General features: G+C 43.4%; 1 protein-coding gene across 1 annotated transcript; it reads left to right on the top strand.

Moving 5' to 3' along the window:
- Nucleotides 1-1,526: 1,526 nt before the first annotated feature.
- On the top strand, nucleotides 1,527-10,570 carry LOC106612349 (presenilin-associated rhomboid-like protein, mitochondrial). The gene is made up of 10 exons (XM_014213408.3): nucleotides 1,527-1,709; nucleotides 2,621-2,840; nucleotides 3,006-3,146; nucleotides 3,805-3,853; nucleotides 4,188-4,283; nucleotides 5,357-5,506; nucleotides 5,613-5,683; nucleotides 5,760-5,861; nucleotides 7,303-7,400; nucleotides 10,381-10,570. Exons 1-10 carry the CDS (start codon nucleotides 1,639-1,641, stop codon nucleotides 10,502-10,504), a joined length of 1,122 nt encoding a protein of 373 aa, XP_014068883.1. The 5' UTR covers nucleotides 1,527-1,638; the 3' UTR covers nucleotides 10,505-10,570.
- Nucleotides 10,571-10,927: the final 357 nt, after the last annotated feature.

Below are 10,927 nucleotides of genomic sequence, written 5' to 3'. Positions count from 1 at the left end.
ACCAGGCATCCTCTACTGACGGGATGAGGTCAATATCCTTCCAGGATACCCGGGCCAGGTCGATTAGAAAGGCCTGCTAGCTGAAGTGTTTAAAGGAGCGTTTGACAGTGATGAGACCACGGACCCATTACAGATGCAGGCAATGAGGCAGTGGTCGCTAAGATCCTGGTTGAAGACAGCAGAGGTGTATTTAGAGGGAAAGTTGATCAGGATGATATCTATGAGGGTGCCCATGGTTACGGATTTAGGGTTGTACCTGGTAGGTTCCATGATAATTTGCGTGAGATTGAGGGCATCTAGTTTAGATTGTAGGACGGCCGGGGATGTTAAGCATATCCCCGTTTAGGTCACCTAACAGTACGAGCTCTGAAGATAGATGGGGGCCAATCAATTCACATATGGTGTCCAGGACACAGCTGGGGGCTAAGGGGGGTCTATAACAAGCAGAAGCGGTGAGAGACTTATTTCTGGAAAGGTGGATTTTTAAAAGTAGAAGCTCAAATTGTTTGGGCACAGACCTGGATAGTATGACAGAACTCTGCAGGCTATCTCTGCAGTAGATTGCAACTCCGGGCCCTTTGGCAGCTCTTTGGTGTTAAACGAATGGGGGCAAGAAATGTGAATTGTTTCGCTCTCAAGAAAAGGGTGCCATTGAAAGGAGTGATTTCTGGGGTAGCAGTAAATGTAAAAGTTGACCAACTGAAGGGGAAGATTCCCAGTGTTTGTGATGCTCGTCGTTTGATGCGACACTGACAGGGTGGCGAGAGTGGTGAAACAGAAGAGTCATTGTCTGTTCTTTTGAGTTTTGATGTTGAGTCTGTCCGACAAAGTGATGTACCGAATACATTATGCTGTTACAGGTGTCAAGCTTATAGGCATGTGGCAGTAGTGTGTAGGAGGGAGGTTCCTAGGTGTGAGAAGTGTGCAGAAGGGCGTAAGACAAAGGAATGTGTTGCATTGGGGAAAGTAGTGGTATGTTAATTGTTGGGGTGCCCATGGGGCTGGGGATCAAAAATGTCCCGTGCGAGAGGGGCAGGTTGAGGTTTCCAGGGTTAGAGTAGTGCAGAAGTTGTCATATGCTGAGGCAACGAAGAAAGAGAGGAGTGGTGTGAGTAGTAGATATGTACTAGTACAGAGGGATAGGCCAACAAGTGATATATGTTTCAGTAAGATTGGATTTTTGGCATTTATAGCAATGGTTATCAACTGTACCGCAGGGATGGAATGTAAGTCGCAAAAAAATGAGGTTTTGGTGGCAGCTGCAGAGAAGTTTTTGGGTGTGCGGGACTTGACATCAGAAGAGCTACAGGGTGTGTTAAGTGGTGATGTCCCATCCTTTCAGGTTGTTGGCATGAGGTAGGATTAAATATATTTAAATAGTGAAGTAGGGTGGTGTTAATATATATTATTATGATGTTGTGAGTGTAGCGTTAGATGGTAGGGTATTTCTTTATTTATTTTTTCAATCAAAGTATACGGGAGTTGTACTCCAGTCTAGTATGTGGCGGTAATGCAATATATTGGATGCCAACCCGCCGTTACATCTCATCGAAGAAGAAGCCATGACCCACTTCTGTTTAGCCGTTTTCGATTGTTGACCCGGTTGCGAATGTAGGAGGGGTCATTCGGGTCACAAGCATGTCGTGGAGGGGGTGCATTTTAAGATGGGCTAGGAATGACGTTATTTGTATAGCAACGAGAGGAAACAGGTATGGTGTACAATATGCATTTTGACCATGGCTGAGCTCTTCAACAACCTTGACCACTGATATATGTATTGTCAGTCGTGAAAAGATAGCTAAAACTCAGCTAGCGGCTGCCAGAGCTAGCTAAGTTAGTATGTTAGTTTGACGATTAACAGCTCATCCCTTTGATATATGTTGCTTGTGGTGCCACGGTCCACTAGTCTTTACAACCTGTCAATTCACAGTTGTAGTACTATTTGGGGTTGCTTGTTACTTCAGTCTTCCCACTTAAATATTGTTTGAGTTGGCTATTCTTCTGTGCCATGTAGCTAGCTATTTTTTTGGGAGCGCCCAAAAGTCCTTTGTTGTTGTTTACGAATTCTGCCATGTAAATATGAAAGAATTACCAGCTGCCTTACCTGTGTTCATTCACTGTTAGCACAGTATTTCTTAATCCTAGTCCTGGGGTCCCAAAGGGCTGCACATTTTGTTTTTGCCCTAGCGCTAAACACTTGGGGTGTATTCATTAGCAACAACTGTTGCAAAACGTTTTGCAAAGGGAAATGTTTTCTAATGAAAACTAGATACTACCAGACAGAATACCGGTAGGCCTGTCCCTCCGTTTGGTTCCTAGTGAATACAACCCAGATTCCACTTATTGCTCATCATCAAACCTTTGTTTAGTGGAATCAGGTAGTGCTAGGGCAATAACTCCACTCCCTAGGAACAGGATTTTAAAAAAAAAACTGATTAAGCAGACACTCTTTTCCAGAGCAACTTAGTCAGTGAGTAAGTTCCTTCCTTTACTTTCAAAATTACTTCTCTTTTCTCTAGAAAGAGGATTCAAACCATTTCTCCTTTTACTCAGATGTTATTATAGCTAACTAATTGACCAATCATCTGTCTCTTACTCTTCACTGTTCATGTTTTCCTAGAATCACCCTCAACACTCAACAGAGATGTGGCTTCAAGAAAGCAGTGAAGGAGACAAAGACCAAGAAGGGGGTCATAGAGGAGGTGGGGCCCTCACACACACAGCCCAGTGAAGGGCTCATCCACAAGAGGGGTGCATCACCCCCCGTGGAGCCCTCAGTGGCATACACACACTCCAGGAGCTTTGGCAGACTGGTCAAGCCCCTGGTCTTCACAATAGGGGTAGGTTTTTAGGTCTTTCTTTTACTAAACAAACACTACTCAATATAACTGTATTTCTTGTTACACACTTTTACTGTTTCAAACACATAGACCTCTATAGGTCTATTGCTAGATTCAGCACAGCATTGACAGGGAATAAAATAAAGGGGATTAACACCATGTTAGTTTACAGGCTGTTCATTTGGCACAGCGGCCATCTGGCAGTATGAGTCACTGAAGTCCCGGGTTCAGAGCTACTTTGACGAGGTCCGGGCCGACTGGTTGGAGAAACTACGGCCGCAGAAACAGGGGGATCTTCGCGAATGGGTGAGTCCTTTTATTTTTTTAAATACCACGCCTCATTATTTTGTATACATCTTTATTGATACATTATACAGGAAATTGATAATTTTGCTGTCACAGTACTCGGCCTCTCCCCACAACATACACAAACAGTACAACATGCTGGGAGCAGCACAGGTTCCCTGGAATGGAGTTAGGGTGTATAGTCTCCCCCATTTCTAACTGAAAGGGATATGAGGTTTACAAGGAACAATTCCGGTGCGCTGTATTTTGTGTCACTGATTATTTGGACGAATTACAATTTTGCGGGGCTGGCATCTTTCAAGTTTCATAACGAAAGGGGTTGATTTGTCCCAAAGGCGGACAAGGATTTCAGAGGAGGGGGTGTGGACTTTGCCACTCGCACTAGGTCAATTATGTCAATGCTCCCCCTTTCTCTTCTTGCTGAACTGTTCACACTGATGTCTTAGCGAGTTGATTCCCTATGCTGGGTTGTGTTTATTACTACACGCAACTTAAAAAAACATTTTGCAACAGAAAACTAAAATGTATGTTTATTATTGGACCAGGTTATCCCTCCCTGTTTCAGTCAGTTTTATTCTGTTTGATGCCTAATGAACACGACCCAGGTTTCACTCCATTGTGCGGGCGTTTTGTCAAACCGGTTCTGTTTCTGTTACAGATCAACCAGTGGTGGAACAGCTTGAGTGAGGGCCAACGTACTGTTGCAGGTTAGTCTGTACTGAAGCCCATAGATTTTTTTTGTGTCCTCCTCAATAGTAACTAGTTGATACAGATAATGATTGTCACTTTCACTACTACCCTCTATCTCAAGATAATGTATACTTTTTGTCTGTATGAGAGAGGAATTTGTCCTGCTTTATACCCAACCACTTTGATACACAAACACATTAGATTGGAGCAGGTTGCAGTGCGCAATGAGCAGTTTAGGTTCCTTGCTCAAGGGAACATCCCGCCATCTTTTACCACCCTTCAGCACCTCCCCCCACCTCTTATTATCCACTAATCTCTCATTAATTCAATACTTTTCTACTCCTGTCTCAGGGATCATAGCTGCTAATGCTGTGGTGTTTTGCTGTTGGAGAGTGCCATCCCTCCAGCGCTCTATGATCAAATACTTCACATCCAACCCTGCCTCCAGTGAGTAGGGGAGACTGTCCTATCCTATGGCAAATACACTTAACTTGATCTCTGCCTCAGGAAGTGTTAATTGTTATGTTCCGCAGCAAGAAACATAAGGGGGAACAAACCGAGTAACTGACAACAACCAAAACGAAACAGGTGGGGTTTTAGGAGGCGGTCTGAAGGACGCGCATGGGGGTGTCCACTGAAAGTTGACTAGCAACAACATTTGGAATCTAAAAAACACCCATGAGTGCCCACTAAATTTGCCCAAGAACACGCAAAAACATTTTAAACCCACACCAAACTTAAATACAGGAAGCAAACCAAAAAGTGGAGCAAAACAAAAACAGGGAAGATCAGATAAAGGATTTTGTCTAGAAATCAAAATAGCCAACTAAAGGTCTTAACCCTCCACATAACTGGAGCACTGGGCAAGCCACTCTTAAATATCATCTGGGTCAGCACAGGTGAAGCACCTTCCGACTAACAAGATGGACAAGCCAGTATAGGTGTAACGTATACTGACAAACGAGGTGACACCAATCGGCGCACCCAACGTGCTAAAGTGCTATACGTACTAAAGTCCAACATCAAAACTTAAATGGAAAAACTTGTAACCGTAAACAAGTGTCAGGATTAGGGCCCTGAGTTTTTCTTCACCATGCACCAGGAAGAGCAGCTAATGGGGATCCATAATAAATACAAATAACCAGGAAAATCTCAGGAGCCCTTGTTCTAGGCTATAGTTTTTCCTGGTCCGGTCAATCATTACATTTTATTACTAGTAACACTGACAGAGGCAGAGATCCAGTTTGTTTGACATATGTAATAGATTTTGTAATATTAATTTAACTCACCTGAGCTCTTACAGTAAAAACAGCATAAAAAATAAATATTAACAGCCCAAATATAATCTGAAAAGACTTGTCCGATAAGAAATAGTGCGGACAGTAGCAAACCCTAGCAAAACATTTAGTAATTAAAATATTTCTTATAGGACAAATTCAGGTAGATCGCTCCCCGTTTTGACCAGTTTAGTTCCTAAAGAACACTTCCCTGATCGTCTCCTGTCTGTACCCTACCCACAGAAACCCTTTGTTTCCCCATGCTCCTGTCCACGTTCAGCCACTACTCCTTCTTCCACATGGCAGCCAACATGTACGTCCTCTGGAGCTTCTCCTCCAGCATCGTCTCCATGCTAGGCAGGGAGCAGTTCATGGCCGTTTACATGTCTGCAGGTACCAGCGCGCGTGTGTGTGTGTGAGAGAATATAATAGACAGATTACTAGTCCTGAAGTACAGACTTATTTTCAGATAAATAATCAATAATCTCCTCATTGCCAGGTGTTATCTCTACGATGTTCAGCTATGTATGTAAGACAGCCAGCGGGCGCTTAGGTCCATCTCTTGGAGCGGTAAGCACCAACATTTTAGACTTCCTGCGGAATTCCCCTTTACTTCCTGTTTCTGACATCACTTTCTGTCCTCCAGTCAGGAGCCATCATGACAGTCTTGGCTGCAGTCTGTACCAAAATGCCAGAGGCTAAGCTGGCAATCATCTTCCTCCCCATGTATGCTTTCTCTGCAGGCAATGTGAGTGAACAACCCTTACAGCACACTTAACCACACAGAGGCTACCTTCCAATTTTCTATCCATGAGAAAATGGCACATTTCTATGTTTTGTAGTACAAAAGATGAAGGTAAGTCTTTCCAATGACGTCATCAACCACTGAGGAGGCAATGCCTACTTACAGTTGGTCAAAATCACACAATGTTTTTCCAATGACATAATTTGTATCTTCCTAAATTTTTTTCCATACAAACATAAACACCATTTTCACATACTGTATGTTGATGTTGGGGTGGTGCTGGAAATTATGAATATTAATACAATTGTGAAGTTTCCCTTTAAAAGTATTGGATTGATGCAAGCATAGATGGAAGTTTTCACCATATTCCTCATACCAATGAGGGGGAGTGTACTAAGGCTGGGAATTGCCAGGCACCTCACAATACAATATTATCACGATGCTTAGGTGCCGATACGATATGTATTGCGATTCCTCCGATGTCTATGTATTGATTCAATACTGAGATTTTATTGCGTTTCGATGTTCCAAACAAATTGCTGAGAGCCATGAGAAAACAAGTTTTGATCAGTCATGGAAATAAAAGTGCTGAAAACAAATTGGTTCCCTATATAAAAAGAAAATGGAGAACAAGCCATGAAAGAAAAATACTGGAATTTTGGTGCAGTTACAGCAAACTAACGCAAACATCGTATTGCGATATTGTCAATATGATACGATAATTGAAATAAAATCCCGATATTTTACTATCTATTTTTTTTACCCCCATTGCTATAGTGTACATGTGTACAGTTCAGGAGAAGGGTACAGAATCGCAATGTCGTCACAAAAGAAGCATTTTGGACTCGTTGTTCCGCTACTTAGGGATTTAGTGTTGATATTTTGTTGTTTTTGTTACGTGTTTTGACAATTATGATTTGACTTATTGTGGCTGTGTGAAATGTTTTAGTAGGGTGTCTTACGTGACCTGCTGTTCACACTTACTGAGATAATCAGTAACCTAGCTACCAGCAACCATAATTTTCAAGGAAAGGAGGAGACGCATTGAGCTAATGACCAGAGTTCAAACATTTCCCAAGTTTATGCAAATTTCAGCAACGCGACCGCCTGACAGCCAATCGGGAGAGGGCAGCTCTTGCTAGCAAGCTTTGACATTAACTAACAATAAAATTGCCATCATGCATGCTGTTTTAAGGATACCCACCATGGGAGATCTCAACGATTTAAATAATCCCTAAGTACCCCCCTTACTAGATCTGACTTTGCTGATGGCTACTTTATTGAGGAAAATGTACTTGTCCTTCCTAGCTATCTTAAGATGAATGCACTAACTGTAAGTCGCTCTGGATAAGAGCGTCTCAATGACTAAAATGTAAGTGTAAGTCCAGGAAGTTTTTTGTTGTCCTATTTATTCACACCATCCGTTTTCTCTTCTCCTGTCCAGGCATTGAAAGCCATAGTAGTCATGGACACAGCTGGCCTAGTTTTAGGATGGCGGTACTTCGACCACGCGGCCCATCTAGGCGGAGCTCTTTTTGGCGTGTAAGTCAGCTTCAAGTCCATCTGTCTGTCTGCTCTCACACACTCATCCCCATTTAAACTGGCTGTTGCACAGGGCAGCAACAAAACATCTCAACATCTAGGTCAAGCTAGCTGTCTTTAACATCTTCTCCACTATACCCCGGCTTTGCTGATTTTGTTTGGGAGGCGGCACCCCCCAACTGCTCAGGTGCGCCACTCTTCTTGCCCGATGTTTCTCCCAACCTATCATGTACATGTGTGGTATTGGGTCGGGTACTTCAACAGCTGAACATTTATGAATGAAGATATATTATTTTAGTCTCGTTTGAGCTCTGTCCGTTCTACCTCTCTTCCTATCTCTATACAGTGCATTTGGAAACTTTTCAGACCCATTGACTTTTCCCACATTTTGTTACAGCCTTATTTTAGAATTGATGAGAAATGTTTTACTCCATCTACACAATAACCTGTTTTCACTTTGACATTATGGAGTATTTAAATTTTTTGCAAATGTATTAAATATAAAACTGAATACCTTATTCACATAAGTATTCAGACCTTTTGCTATGAGACTTGAAATTGAGCTCAAGTGCATCCTGTTTCCATTGATCATCCTTGAGGTGTTTCTACAACTTAATTGGAGCCCACCTGTGGTAAATTCAATAGATTGGACATTATTTGGAAAGGCACACACCTGTCTATATAAGGTCCCACAGTTGAGAGTGCATGTCAGAGCAGAAACCAAGTCATTTGGTCGAAGGAATTGACCGTAGAGCTCCGAGAAGGGATTGTGTCAAGGCACATATCTAGGGAAGGGTACTGAACATTTCTTCAGCATTAAAGGTCCCCAAGAACAAGTGGCCTCCATCATTATTTAATGGGATAATTTTGGAACCCCCAAGACTCTTCCCAGGGCTGCCGCCCAGCCAAACTGAGCAATTGGGGGAGAAGAGCCTTGGTCAGGGAGGTGACCAAGAACCCGATGGTCACTCTGACAGAGCTACAGAGTTCCTCTGTGGTGATGGGAGAACCTTCCAGAAGGACAACCATCTCTGCCGCATTCCACCAATCAGTGGCCAGACGGAAGCCAATCGTCAGCAAAAGGCACTCGACAGCCTGCTTGGAGTTAGCTAAAAGGCACCTAAAGGACTCAAACCATGAGGAACTAAATTCTCTGGTCTGATGAAAACAAGATTGAATTCTTTGGCCTGAATGCCAAGAGTCAAGTATGGAGGAAACATGGCACAATTCCTACGGTGAAGCATGGTGGTGGCAGCATCATGCTGTGGGGATGTTTTTCAGCGCCAGGGACTAGGAGACTAGTTAGGATCGATGGAAAGATGAACGGAACAAAGTACAGAGAGATCCTTGATGAAAACCTGCTCCAGAGTGCTCAGGACCCCCGACAGGGGCAAAGGTTCACCTTCCATCAGGACAACGACTCTAAGCACACAGCCAAGACGACGCCGGATGGCTTCAGGACAAGTCTCTGAATGTCCTTGAGTTGCCCAGCCAGAGCCCGGACTTGAACCCGATCGGACATCTCTGGAGAGACCTAAAAAGATTGTAGACCTACACAAGGCTGGAATGGGCTACAAGACCATCGCCAAGCAGCTTGGTGAGAAGGTGACAACATTTGGTGTGATTATTCGCAAATGGAAGAAACACAAAAGCACTGTCAATATCCCTCGGCCTGGGGCTCCATGCAAGTTCTCACCTCGTGGAGTTGCAATGATCATGAGAACGGTGAGGAATCAGCCCAGAACTACACGGGAGGATCTTGTCAATGATCTCAAAGCAGCTGGGACCATAGTCACCAAGAAAACAATTGCTAACACACTACGCCATGAAGGACTGAAATCCTGCAGCGCCCGCAAGGTCCTCCTGCTCAAGAATACATATACATGCCCGTCTGAAGTTTGCCAATGAACATCTGAATGATTCAGAGGACAACTGGGTGAAAGTGTTGTGGTCAGATGAGACCAAAATGGAGCTCTTTGACATCAACTCAACTCGCCGTGTTTGGAGGAGGAGGAATGCTGCCTATGACTACAAGAACACCATCTCCACCGTCAAACATGGAGGTGGAAACATTTTGCTTTGGGGGTGTTTTTCTGCTAAGGGGACAGGACAACTTCACCACATGAAAGGGATGATGGACGGGGCCATGTACCGTCAAATCTTGGGTGAGAACCTCCTTCCCTCAGCCAGGGCATTGAAAATGGGTCGTGGATGGGTATTCCAGCATGACAATGACCCAAAACACACGGCCAAGGCAACAAAGGAGTGGCTCAAAAAGAAGCACATTAAGGTCCTGGAGTGGTTTAGCCAGTCTCCAGACCTTAATCCCATAGAAAATCTGTGGAGGGAGCTGAAGGTTCGAGTTGCCAAACGTCAGCCTCGAAACCTTAATGACTTGGAGAAGATCTGCAAAGAGGAGTGGAACAAAATCCCTCCTGAGATGTGTGCAAACCTGGTGGCCAACTACAAGAAACGTCTGACCTCTGATTGCCAACAAGGGTTTTGCCACCAAGTACTAAGTCATGTTTTGCAGAGGGGTCTAATACTTATTTCCCTCATTAAAATGCAAATCATTTTATAACATTTTTGACATACGTTTATCTGGATATTTTTGTTGTTATTCTGTCTCTCACTGTTCAAATAAACCTACTATTAAAATTATAGACTGATCATTTCTTTGTAAGTGGGCAAACGTAGAAAATCAGCAGGGGATCAAATACTTTTTTCCCCCCACTGTATGTATATGTGATATCTCAGCATATGTTTTTTTTTTTTTACATTTGCAAAACATTCAAAAAAACTGTTTTTGCTTTGTCATTATGGGGTATTGTGTGTTGATTATTGAGGGTGAACAACTATTTAATCAATTTAAGAATAAGGCTGTAACATAACAAAATGGATAAAGTCAATGGGTCTGAATACTTTCTGAATGCACTGTGTTCCTCACCTATTCTCTTTTTTCTTTCTTTTTTTTTAACAGCTGGTACATCATGTATGGCCACGAGCTGATATGGAAGAACCGCGAGCCCCTAGTGAAGGTGTGGCACGACCTGAGGACAAAGGGTCCTCGTGGGGGAGGAAACGGTGGCAGCGGCCCCCAGTAGAGCACACTGGACTGGGTGAATGCATGTGGATGGACTGGCCTTGGCTGATGTGTAAATTATCAGATTACAGAAGAGTGTCAATAGCATCAACAGCCTTGCTGGCCACACAAACCGAAGCCCAACTCTCCATTTACCCCCCACACACAAGCTCTATGTTTGTCTCTCACACTCTCTCATAAAAATGCCATTTGCATTCAGTGCTCTCGCTTTCTCTCACACACACACACTACATAATAATGCAGGGATTTTGTGTGTTTTTGAGAGAAGAGGAGAGGACACACTGTTGAGTTACACTATGGCCTGTATTCACAAGGTGTTGATCTAGGATTAGTTTAGTCTTTTAGATCATAATGATTTTTGGTGAATACGGACCCGGGAGCCTACAGGTCACCATTATCTCCCCAAATGCTGAGGTGGAGGACT

Source organism: Salmo salar, chromosome 09 (assembly GCF_965601325.2).
Source record: "Salmo salar chromosome 09, fSalSal1, whole genome shotgun sequence".
NCBI lineage: Eukaryota > Metazoa > Chordata > Actinopteri > Salmoniformes > Salmonidae > Salmo > Salmo salar.
Note: the sequence above shows the minus strand (reverse complement) of the source record. Positions and strands in the feature narration are given on the sequence as shown.